This window comes from Periplaneta americana, chromosome 5 (genome assembly GCF_040183065.1).
Source record: "Periplaneta americana isolate PAMFEO1 chromosome 5, P.americana_PAMFEO1_priV1, whole genome shotgun sequence".
NCBI lineage: Eukaryota > Metazoa > Arthropoda > Insecta > Blattodea > Blattidae > Periplaneta > Periplaneta americana.
This window is the reverse complement of record NC_091121.1, coordinates 86,234,809-86,248,426: the sequence shown is the minus strand read 5'-3', so window position 1 is coordinate 86,248,426 and position 13,618 is coordinate 86,234,809. Positions and strand designations below refer to the sequence as shown.

Here is a 13,618-nt window from a genome sequence, read left to right as displayed (position 1 = left end):
TTGTTGAAAAACAATTTATTTAACTGGCTAGCGAGTACAAACTAAAATTATAAAACAAAAATGTTTCTAGTCACTACCGTAAGAGCCAGGCTCATGTACAGTGCAGTCTTAGCCAAATTCGAAGTCAGCAATGCATGATAGCAATTGGCATGTATTTCAGAGCCCTAGTCATGGCATAGAAGCAACTGTTACCCGATTGCATTAGTTTGTGATTACAAGCCTAGGATAACTGATGACTGCGTATCTATTAATGTGCAGCTGATAAACTTCAAAATGAATGAAGCAATTTAAAAAATACTGCTCTGCCAAAGACATCCAAGCTGGGTACTTTGAAGAATGCAAAAACAACATTTAGGCTAGAAGGAGAATGTATTTTGAAAAACTGATTTTCCATAAAACTCCTAAATTATTCAGCAGGATGAGATCCAATCGGCATAATGGTCTGATGACCATTTCACATGACTTGTAAATTATGGGTTTGTGTTATCAAAACTGGCTGCGTGCTGTTTAATGACAGAGTAAACCATGACAAATATGTCTAAAGAAAATGATTAATGATACTAAAGCCTCTCACCCAGAAGTTAATAAAGTATGAATCTTTAGTGAAGGAAATGTCACTCATTTTAAAAATAAATATACGATATCAAAGCTGTGTTTCATAAAAGAAAACATAGCCATGGAAGCAGAATGGAATTTTCTGGCAGTAAGTCACAGCAAAGGCATTTTGGATGAAATAGGTGGTTGGTTAAACATACAGTGCGTCTGGGCCATATGTCCGTGATGAATGACTGGCCGCATGCCCAGTGGAAGACCGCGCTTCTGCCGCTAAGATGACATGTATGCTAGCACAGCTAGTTAAGGCCATTCCCATTCATATCAACACTTACGACGTCTACAAATAAAGCAAGTTTATCTGTAACTTGGCCTCTGGCAGTATTCGTTTAGCTGAGATGGAGAGCAGATAGTTTCATCATGGTAAACATATATTCATTAAGGGAACATATTTACATATACAACACGTACATAAATGTAAAATTGCGTGCTTCAACAAGGCGAAAATTCAGACGTAAATTTCCTGCCAGACCAGTACCAAAAACAATATTCATTGAAACAGGTTCTGTAAATGACTGAACAAAATGACAAAAGTATTCTTACAAACGAAACTGGTGCAGCATTAGAGCATAGTCCACACCAAGTCTCGGAGATGTTTAGCACAGCAGACAGGGATTTCTATGGTAACAAAATTATTGAAACTAAAACTATACAATTCCATCATTTTATAAATTACAGCCCCATAATCCATATGCTAGACGAACTGAAAGAAAACAACAAAGAGCAATTAGGTCCAACAAAATAGAAGAACTAGTGCGTGTGAATGACAATTTCTTAAGGTGAAATATACGTACAAGAAAATGGACATCACATACAGTATCTTCTGTGAGCAGGGTGAGTACCAAATGATGTTATGTATACCCAAGTTTTAGCGAGTTAAGCTTGCCATTTCAGCAGCAGAAGTGTGGTCTCCCACAGGATACACGGTCGGTCAATCATCACGGACATATGACCCAGATGCACTGTATATCGTGGACTAGTAATACAGCAAGGAGAGTGAGCAAAAACATTTTTATGTGAAATTGAATCTTGCCATAGTACACTTGATGAAAGATGATTCATACCTTCAGTGCCTTCAATGCAGTCACAGCACTACTTCAAATCATCAGAATTGCATCTCTGCTTTCTTGTTGGACTAACAGAAAAATCAGAACTTCAAAATTTCTGACTCACATGAAAGGAAAAAGTAAGCTTTTATATTCTGAAGTGCATTCAGATTCAAGTAAAGGATGAACTCGAATATACGAAGTCAGCTGATAGGTTGTAGCAGTGTGTGAGATAGCCTAAATCTGTTTCACGACAATGCAATATAACATTTCCACAAAATCCTCAAAATGAAGCAAAATCAGGTGTCAATGGATAGGTTCTTAGTCAAAGCAAAAGATTCCAGTCTGTCAAGCAGTCAGAAGTGATTCCATTAGTGGTAGTGAAAATATTTTCTTTAAATGTTCAAGAAGCTTACTAAAAATAAAGCAGAGGAAACACTCAAAAAACAAAACAGGCCTACAGTAAGTAATTTGTGTTGCACTATTGTACTGAATTTTATCTAAATTATACTGTATTTTATATGAATAAAAGGTTGTGAAAGGAATTAATCTGGGTTTGCATTGTTTTTTATGGAGAAAGTCTGTTTTATATGCGACTGTTTTGAATTAAGAGCACGTTTCCGAAACTAATTTTGCTCATAATCCAAGGTTTTACTGTACTTTATAAATTTCGCGCGCAATACAAATAGCATATTATGTTCAGTTCCAAGAAGGCTTCGGATGGTAGTACCGTGGCTCTCTCAACGAGAATGATTAAGGAGTGGAGATAGCAGGAAATATTAGTCAAGTCTTTGGTTTTTCAAATCATGGCCTCAACCCAATTGCCCCCAAATTCTTCCGAGCCACTCCAAACGTAGAGAACAATATTGTGGACTACAGAGAAATCTGAAATAATTATGTGAAATATACTGTATTTTTAACATTTTCAGCAAAAGTGCTTAATGGAGAATAAACAATAATGTGTTATAATTCGGTAACAAAGATATCTGACACATTGTGTGATGTGCCTAATATTCACTAATTCATTACTCCATACAGGTTGTAACTGTTCTCAAAACAAGCACAAGCCACAGGCCACGTGTTATTGTGATGTGAGAAAGTAAAGTTGCAAGAGTTGAAGCATGTGCAGTTTTATTTCTAGTTAATATTTATTATAGTGGCAATTGGGCAATGTATTTCTAACATTTTTCTTTAATTATGTCTAGATTAAGTAGTATCTTCTTAGATATGTCTAAATCATACAAAGTGAAACAGTTACTGATGTTTCCCAGCTTAAGCATGAAGGCAAATTGTAATTCTAGAGTGAACAGGAGAAAAGTAAGAATTCCTATAAAAAGTATTTTAATGTAATCACTGATGATCTTCAGAGGGAGAAAAGCCAAGGTCTAAAAGAAGAAACTGTAATGATAAAGGCATTCGTATCATATATTTGAGAATATTCTGTGAAGTGTGGACACAGTTATGGCTAAAAAACCAAGTTAATATTTGAATCTCAGAAACACTTAAAGTTTGTGACATTTTAAAACTGTAAGAATTTTGACAGTTGTGATGCAAAATTTTCTATTGACGTATTTTCTTAACTTCAAGGACCTTAAAGCTTATATTTTGACCTTGTATGTCTGAAAAATGAACTGAAAGTGTTGATTCTCATAAGGAGTTAGCTTTCAAAAATCGCTCGCAAGGAAAGACAGTTAAATTTATGTATTGATAAAACAGGTAACGTGAAATGTACTTAGTTATTAATAGTTAAATATTGTATTGGTTGTTTTATAGAGGACTTGTCTAATCAATTATATATTTACGTGTTAGTTTTATCAGCCTATCTAGTTTTTCTTGTCAGTAATAGCCCATGTGTCATTATTCCAGAATACGTCACACTGAAATAAACGCCCCAAAACCATATTTCTGGGTGCGTCACAGGCCAGCGATGTATGGAATGGAGGAGAAAAGGAACTGGCCACACTACCCCATTATCTCCTGGCTTAGTTGCCTTATAAAAGCTTTATTGGTGTCACTTATGAAGTTCAAGGCATGCCAGGCTCATATACAATATACAACAACAAACTATTAAATAATTTAATGTAGCTACTCCAACAACAGTATAAGCTTTCGTTCATTTAGCCTATCTACTTTATAGGTAGCCTAGTGAAGTTCTTATTGCTCAAGTATTTTTATGGTAGTTTCCTAGTACCCAGTACTCGTCACATAAGTCGTTTTTGTCTTTACACAGTGGTTCCTTTCTGAAAAGAATTTTAATAGTTTGTTACTAGATGTGATTTTAGTCAGTTTGTAAAATATTTTTGGTCCAGGGAAAATATACATCTTTTATGAATATACAGCAATGACTGACTTAACGGCTTATCTAATGAGTACCGGGTACTAGGAAACTTCCATTTTTATTAATTAATTCGATTTAAAACTGCTTTTATAACGAGTCACTTATTTCAGAAATCATTGATTACAATTAAAAGTGTTTTTGAAACAAACTAATACAGCAACATATCAACGTTGAAACGTTAATTCAAAAGAATTTCTTCAGACTTAACTACAATTAGGCCTAATGCATACATTTACATCTAGTAACAAAAGTGTACTCTTTCATGTTTTGATTAGAATGTAATGGTGCTTACAGAGTTCAAAGCCATGCTACGCTAAATGACATGTACAAAATTACTTACATAATATTTAAAAGGTTCCGAAAAAACTTCCCATCCCCAAGTTCGTTCACTTGATGGATTGAACTGTCCAGCAGTGCTAAACAATTTACCTGTACAACACAAATTTAAAAGTTAGAGTTGTTTACCACATTTTACTTAGGTCTACTTGTAAAAGGCTGGACTGTAGAATCTACCTAACACATGCTTAACCTAACAATAAACCAAGTTACTTCTAAGGTAATTAAACACACTTTTAATTAATTTCACAGGTAGGACCTGGATTAATGAACACAGAAGCAATAACATCAAACAATTTCTAGTTAACTTACCCAACGCACTAAAATATTTTTCCATTTAGTAAAACTGTCACACATTTTGTATAAAACAGGTAATCTGTACTCCTAACCACATCTAAAACCACAATGTTCAATATTTAAAGCAAATTAGATTAACTTCCAACTGTGAAAACAAAATTTCAAATTCTACTCATTCTTTGATTGGCTAACGTCTACAAATAGGAAACATCATGGAACGAACGGACTATAACAACTCTACAATTCTGATTGGCCAGCGTCTACAAATAGGAAACATCATGGAACGAACGGACTACAACAACTCTACAATTCTGATTGGCCAACTTGTAGTGTACAAAGAATATCGAGCAAATATGGTAAAAGCAAAGATATAACCAAAGACTATATAATCACGAGACAGTGCATGGCAGACTATAGATCGCGCTGTTAACAGCAATCTTGTTTGAATTTGCCAGCCTGGGTGGAGAAAGCGGTAGAGGTATGGAATGACTACCGCTTGGTCCGAAGGGGTTGTGGGTTCGAGTCCTGCCTTGGGTATGGGTGTTGTGTTCGTATTAGATTCATTCATTCATTTATTTTATTCCATAGATCTTACATGAGCAATGAAGCTTTAAGATGTGGAACATGTCAACATTTTACAATATTACAATTACAATTTTTACAAATTTTTATAGTTTTACAATTTAGTAACTTTCTACAATTTTTACAATTTTGTACAATTTTTTTACATTTTTTTACATTTTTTTACATTTTGGCGAGATGTAGTGAGATGAGATGAGGTCCGAGGATTCGCCAAAATATTACCCGGCATTTGCCTTTTCGGTGGTGGAAACCTCGGAAAAACCCAACCAGGTAATCAAATCAAAGGGGGTAATCAAATCAAAGGGGTTGATGCCCAGGACTCGCCATAGACCATCCGGCTTCAGTCCCACGGCTGGGGAAAACCTCCGAAGAAACCAAAGTCCAAAGGGGGATCCAACCCAAGCCCGAACGCAGCTCCGGATCAGCAGCCCAGCGAGTCTGTCGACTGAGCTACATCGATGGCTCTACTAAAAGTATACAATACATAGCCAATCAGATTATTAAATTTACAAACGCAAACGATCATTCATAAGTTGAGCTATATTATAATACAAAACAATTTAATTAAATTTAAGGCATAAACAATTCAACCAGTTGTGATATACAGAAATTGATAATACATATCATGCAAACTACTTCAAATTACAAACACAAACAATTTATCAGTAGAGCTATATAGATTACTATTCAATTTAAAGCATATACAATTCATCGGCCAAAACTATACAAATATATACAATACAAAGTAGCATACTTTCATTAAGCTATACAAATTTGTGCAATTAATATCAAGTAGATTAATTCAGTTTATAATCATAAACAATTCATCAGTTGAGCTATACATATTACCATTCAATTTACAGTAGGTCTATATACAATTCATCAGTAGAGCTACACAGACTAGTAATCATTTTAAGAACATATACAATTCATCAGCCAAACTATACAAACATATACAATCAAATTAGTTCAATTTACAAACTTATTTTCGTTAAGCTATACAATTCATATGAAGTAGATTAATTCAATTTATAAGCTTAAACAATTCATCAGTTGACGTATACAGTACATACAATTCATCAGTTATGCTAAACAAAAAATACAATACATAGTAAACAGATTAAGTCAATATAAAAACATATTTTAGTTGAGCTATATAAAATTGTACATGTCATTTAAGTAGAATAATTCAATTCACAAGCATAAACAATTCATCAATTGTGTAGAAGGTATGAGTATGTAGAAATTTGGTTAATTCTTTTCTGAACCTTTTCTCGTTGTTCTTCAAATCTTTAAGATTATTAGGCAGTGCATTGAAGACTGTTATACATGAATAGCGAACTCCTTTTTTAAAACAGCTTAGACTAACAGAGGGTAGATGAAGATCTGATTTATGTCTTGTATTAATATGATGAATGTCTTGATTAGTACTGAATTTATCTTGGTTCTTAATATAAAGCATCATTAGGGAAAGAATGTATTCACAAGGTAAAGTCAAGATTTCTAAGTTTCGGAAAATATTTTTACATGAGGTCCTTTTATGCACACCGGCCATTATTCTTATAGCTTTCTTTTGTAAAACAAAAACGTGTTTAGCTTCAGACGAGTTACCCCAAAATATTAATCCATATTTCATTACAGAGTGAAAATATGCAAAGTATGACATTTTAAGTAAGTTTATATCACCAATAGTAGATAAGGATCTTAATGCATAACAGGCAGAGCTCAATTTACGAGTAATACATTCTATATGCGTTTTCCAGTTCAAGTGATTATCCAATTCTAAACCAAGAAACTTTGTGCTTATAGATTCTTTGAGATGAGTTCCATTTAATCGAATACTGTAGGAAACCTGAGCACTATTGTGTGTACTAAATTTGACTGCACTGGTTTTATCAACATTAAGTGCTAGTTTATTTGCATGGAACCATTCATGCATTAGATTCAGCACTGTATTAGAAGTGTTTATAAAATGATCGTATTGTTTGCTTGAAATAATTACACTTGTATCATCTGCAAATAAAATTACATGGGATGAATTGTTTATGGTCAAGGCTAAATCATTAATATAAACTAGAAACAACAATGGACCTAAAATTGACCCCTGCGGAACACCATGTTTAATATTTCTAAATTCTGAATAAGTAACTTTATGACTATTTGGTACATTTATTTCTACTTTTTGTTTTCTATTTGATAAGTACGATGTAAACCAACCCAACATCTCATCTTTAATACCATAAAACTTCAATTTTTTTACTAATATACTATGGTCTACACAATCAAATGCTTTAGCTAACTCACAAAAAATCCCACCTACATGTAGTTTCGAATTTAATGAATAATAGTATTTCATCCACCAAACTAAAAGCAGCATTCTCTGTCGATTTTTGTTTTCTAAATCCAAACTGTTCTAAAACTAATATATTGTTGGACTCAGGTAATGATATAATCTATTATACATAACTTTCTCAAACACTTTTGAAAATGTTGTTAATAATGATATGGGTCTGTAATTAGCAATAGTACATTTATCTCCCTTTTTGTATATTGGTTTTACTATTGAATATTTGAGTCTTTCTGGAAAAATATCACATTGCATTGACAGATTGCATAGATAGCTTAACGGAGGGGATAATATTTCAGAACAAGCTTTCAGGACTTTACTTGGAATTTCATCATATCCAGAGGAATATTTTGTTTTTAGTAAAAAAGAAACACGGAAAACAAAGAAAATACCTTTTGGGAAAACGGCCGGTAAAAAAAAAAACAAACAAACTGCTATCAAAAATTAAAAAAAAAATACGAGTTTTGTGATATGTCCCGTTCTATTTCAAAGACTTTTGGGCACGACTTTAATTTGTATCTCTTCTCAAGAGATATGATATGAAAGGTTAATGGTGAGAAACAAAAGAAACAGTGTGCTGAAAATCTTAAAGCGTTTAACGTACCAATAACAATTAATTTTCTTTCCCTTAACATATAACTTTGTTATAGAAGAATTTGATACAGCTCTTCCTAATCCTCGAACTCTAGCCTATACAAATGGTAGGCCTACAGTATCGTAAATGCAGTTCATTGTGCAGATAAATGATATATTCATATTCTCAGCATAAAATAAAATGTTGATATATAAATAATTGTGTTTTTTCTATGTTTAGGTTGTAGCCTATAGTTTGAACCTTATAAATTATCCAATTTCTTAATAAACATATAGCAGTGGATCAACCCAAGAACCAACAGTTTAATAATACTAAAAAAAGGTAAGTAGTTTACATAATTTCGTGGCGCAAAACAAGAAATAATGAAATATAACTTTTGTTTATTTTCTTTGAGAAGTTAAATTTTGATTGTTGCTCCATTACCAAGAAAAGAAAAAGATTTATATTGCATACAATTGCAATAAATGTATTTGACAGACTCTTTGATGCGAAAGTGGCTCTAGAACTATGCGTTTTCAATTTTTTTCACGGCCTCAGTAACTATGACAATGTGGTCATAATATAGGAGGTGATAGAGCTTCTTTCATGGCGCCCAATTATATAAAATATTTGGCAAAATTATCGACATAACACGCAATAGTTCCAGCACAAATTACTAGGTAAATGATCAGTTTTCATAGTATTGCATCTTGGACCTAACAAGTGTTATATTTGTAACAAGTGAGAGGGGCTACAACAATACATTAAAATACAGAAGAATCAAATTGATAATCCATGTTGAATCTTTCGTACACTACTTTTAACACTTGAATATAAATAATTGATTAAATGGCGATCTACTTACTTACTTACTGGCTTTTAAGGAACCCGGAGGTTCATTGCCGCCCTCACATAAGCCCTCCATTGGTCCCTATCCTGAGCAAAATTAATCCATTCTCTATCATCATATCCCACCTCCCTCAAATCCATTTTAATATTATCTTCCCATCTACGTCTCGGCCTCCCTAAAGGTCTTTTTCCCTCCGGCCTCCCAACTAACACTCTAAATGCATTTCTGGATTCGCCCATGCGTGATACATACATGCCCTGCCCATCTCAAACGTCTGGATTTAATGTCATTCCGAGGCTTATTTGAAGGATTCGTAACAAGCTGCATTTTACGGTGAAGGGTTGTTAGAAATGGCGATCTTACTCGTGTTAATTGTGTAAGCATGTGCGGCTTACAGCTGTTTCGGTGCTTCTTCACACCATCCTCAGAGTCTACTAGATCTCGGCATCATCTCGAACTTCGCTGCCTGTTGCGTGTGTGCGTTCGATTGTTGAAAAGTGTTGAAATGTGGTGTCAAATAGTGTGTGTGTTCTGAAATTGATCTGTTTATCCTGAAAGTACAGTATTTGTGGGTGCAAACTAAAACCATGTTATTAGAATACACAAGTATCAAAAGATTTTTATCCTGAAAGTATACTACAATATTTGTGGCTGCAAACTAAAACCATGTTTTTACCACATTATACATTTCGCAGAAGCCAGTGAAAGGAAAGAAAATTGTGCCTTCTTTGGTGCAATTTTTCTGGAGAAATACCATCACTCCCTCACTATATTAAACGGCTTGCAGGAAATTGTATTTCACTTTATCGCGAAACGGAATGATACTCCATCTTGAGTCTTGCGTACACTACTTTTAACACTTAGGCCTATTACAGAAGATTGATACTGTTCACTTTATCATGAACAGGAACAGCATTCTCTTCAGTTCAATAATCCAACTCCTGCATCACGAGTACAATGGAGAAAACTGAATCCTTAAAATTATCGTGTTGACTAGCAAGTAATAGTCTACATACAGTAATATCTAATTTAAAATCATATCCTTTCATTGTTAAGTAGCTATTATGTGATAAAGTCATAATTTCATTCATAGCCCACCTTATGTCGGTTAGCATTGCAAATCAGAAACCTAACCTAATTAATGTCTGATTAAATCTGTTGATATCTGCTTCCAGATTTCTTCTTTCATTTTAAGACCTCCTCGGAATAAGAAAGTAACCAACAAAACTGTAAATTCATGTTTCAGGGAGAAAGGAAAATTATTTCAGGAGTATATTTCATTAGGTCTGTATTTACTATCACAATCATTTCACTAACCAGAGATAAAAGTTTATTCAGCCATTGAGTTCAATATAATTTATTGTTATAGTATGATTATAGTTATCATATAGTTATCGTCTCGTGTTTCATTTGTACGACACTGAAAAATTTCAATGGTCGATCTGACATATTAGAATACTAAAATTTTGCTATGTTTTCTGAATTTAAAACAGCTGAAAATGTTTTCCCGATCTCTGCGTGCATACTGTATGTAATCGTAATCCTTGACCGAGACCGATGTGTCTTGAAAAATTCGCTGGGCTATCTATCAGAGCGAGAAATGTGTTCACCTCACGCGAGGTGAGAGAGAAACTCGTACCACTTCCACTTATAATATGCTTTCGATTTTGTGCATTTCTCGGCGCACATTTCACACTACACATTCCTCGGCATAGTGTGTAACCGGCCTTAATAGCGGGCAGACAGGCGGTGTTCAAGTTAAAATAAAGCAACACTATCCTAATGGTCATTACATTTATCGTTACGCGCACCAATTAAATTTGATAATGGAACTGCCGCGTCACAAAATCGAGCTACTAGGATATTTCTCAGTGCAATTTCGGTTTTTCCAGCATATTTTTCTACGTCTCATCAACGAATTGCTGATCTGGAAGCAATTGTTTCCAAGAGGATTCCCAGTGGCTCACCAACCCGGTGGAATTTTAATAAATTTAGAGCTAATCGGCGATGTGTACAATGGAGGGGGAAAGGAACTGGCCATCCTATCCCAATATCTCCCGGCCTAGTTACCTCACAAGTGGTGCCTTGTTGGTATCACTTCTGAGGTTCAGACTATCTTCGGACAGTTGACTAAACAACAAAACAACAAGAACAACAACCTTCAATGTAATTTATGAATACAAAGATGCACTTTTTGAGTGTTTCTCGGAATTGGAGCAATCTCTTTCTGCAAAAGCAAGCATTCAAGGAGCTCGGGGACTTAGGCTTAATTTAGAAGATCCTGAATTCCTATATGATATGATATGATATGATATGAGGCGTGTAGTTGCAAAACCAGATACATAACTTTTTTCGAAAATGAGTTAATGTTATATTTCATATCTTCATATGAGTCTACAACTGCTATAGCACTATTATGCTCCAAAGCCAGATACATCACATGGATTGGTAAGATGAAAACGGTATTGGTTGCAAATCCTTGCTTCATACTGAAAAATTATGTTTTAGTGATGTATCTGATTTTGCAACTAAACGCCTCATATATTTTTTTTTATTTTATTGGGTTATTTTACGACGCTGTATCAACATCTAGGTTATTTAGCGTCTGAATGATATGAAGGTGATAATGGTGTTATGAGTCCGGGGTCCAACACCGTAAGTTACCCAGCATTTGCTCGTATTGGGTTGAGGGAAAACTCCGGAAAAAACCTCAACCAGGTAACTTGCCCCGACCGGAATTCGAACCCGGGCCACTTGGTTTAGCGGCCAGGCGCGCTGACCGTTACTCCACAGGTGTGGACTAAACGCCTCATACGATATGATATGATATGATATGATATGATATGATATGATATGATATGATATGATATGATATGATATGATATGATATGATATGATATTTATTTGTCAACCAACTTTATAATTCTCAGTTATGGTGGATCTTTACATTTCTGCTTTTCGATCCAGCGTCACTTTAATATCTACCCACATATCATCCCTGTTTATTATTATTATTATTATTATTATTATTATTATTATTATTATTATTTATATGAGAAAGGCGAATGGTCAGAAGATTTTACGGAGACAGTGTTGCTACCAATACCGAAGAAAAATAATGTCAAGAAATGTAACGAGTTCAGGACTATCAGCCTGATATCGCACTCGACGAAGATTCTCCTGCGAATATTGAATCGACGTTTACATTCTAAGATGGAAGGACAGTTGGAAGAAGAGCAGTTTGGCTTCAGAAAAGGAAAAGGGATGTAATTGGACTACTACGAACAATCGGCGAAAGAAAGAAGTATATAATATAGTATTCGACAGAGTGGACTGGAACAAACTGATGGACATTCTGAAGAAAGTAATTGTGGATTGGAATGACAGGAGGCTGTTCAGTAACCTATATATGAAACGTGTTAAAGTCAGGATAGAAGAAGACATGTCAGAAGGAAGTGAAATAGGGAGAGGAGTTCGACAAGGATGCCCTTTATCATTTACCCTGTTCAACGTCTACTTGGAAGATTTGGTGAAGAACTGTTTTCAGAACATGGGAGGGATAAAAGTAGGAGGAAGAAGAATAAAGTGCATATGATTTGCTAATGATATGGCGTTGTTAGCAGTAAAGGAGATGATACTAAGGTATATGCTACTAGAGCTAAATGACAGCTGTGAGCAGTATGGAATGAAGATAAATGCAACAAGACGAATGCCATGAAAAATAAAGAAGGTCTACTTGCGAATTATGAATGAGATAGTACAGCAAGCGAACAGCTTCAAATATTTGGGATGTACTGTAAGCAGTAACATGAGCTGCAGCCAGGAAGTCAAGATATTACGACCAAGTGAAGAGAAACGAATAGAAGAATTTGAAATATGGATATGGAGAAGAATGAAACGTGTGAAGTGGACAGACAGAATAAGAAATGACGCTGTGTTGGAAAGAGTGGGTGAAGAAAGAATGATACTGAAACTGATCAGAAAGAGAAAAAAAGGAATTGGTTGGATCACTGGCTGAGAAGAAACTGCCTACTAAAGGATGCACTGGAAAGAATGGTGAATAGGAGAAGAGTTCGGGGCAGAAGAAGATATTAGATGATAGACGACATTAAGATATGTGGATCATATGCGGAGACTAAGAGGAAGGTAGAAAATAGAAAAAATTGGAGAAAGCTGGGTTTGCAGTGAAAGGCCTGGTCATGGGCAGAACACTTAGTCTATGTATGTATGTATGTATGTATGTATGTATGTATGTATGTATGTATGTATGTATGTATGTATGTACAGTGAATAACAAAAATATTCGGACACTTAATATTCCAAATGTTTATGTGTATGTTACTAAACACATGTTTGCAAAAACACAGAAATTACGCTTGCGGTTACGTCAAACAAACCAATTTGTATAACATGGGCATAAAACGAACTTGCTAATGAAATAGTATGTTAACATATTTATATAATAATAAAAAATATACAATTTACTGCGTAACAAAAATATTCGGACAGTCCTGTTGGACCTATTCTGTAGCCTACACCCCTGTTGATCACTTACATTACACAGCAGGTGGAGGTACCTAGTTTCAATAACATGCGAGCATATTTAGTCTTACTTGTGCTGTCGTTTCAGCAAGAC

General features: G+C 34.6%; 1 protein-coding gene across 5 annotated transcripts in view; it reads right to left on the bottom strand.

The window, feature by feature from the left end:
* LOC138699944 (putative leucine-rich repeat-containing protein DDB_G0290503) overlaps positions 1–4,816 on the bottom strand; it is a 51,824-nt gene extending 47,008 nt beyond the window's left edge. For 2 of the 5 annotated variants that reach the window (XM_069826154.1, XM_069826155.1), the window contains exons 1-2: positions 4,645–4,815; positions 4,337–4,425 (exon numbers count right to left, since the gene is read on the bottom strand). In XM_069826154.1, the coding sequence (XP_069682255.1) occupies positions 4,337–4,425; positions 4,645–4,689 (134 nt within the window). In that variant the 5' untranslated portion in view covers positions 4,690–4,815. Of the gene's footprint in view, positions 1–4,336; positions 4,426–4,644 lie in introns of all 5 variants that reach the window. The other 3 variants (XM_069826157.1, XM_069826153.1, XM_069826152.1) reach the window with 3 other exon arrangements.
* Between the last annotated feature and the right edge of the window lie 8,802 nt (positions 4,817–13,618).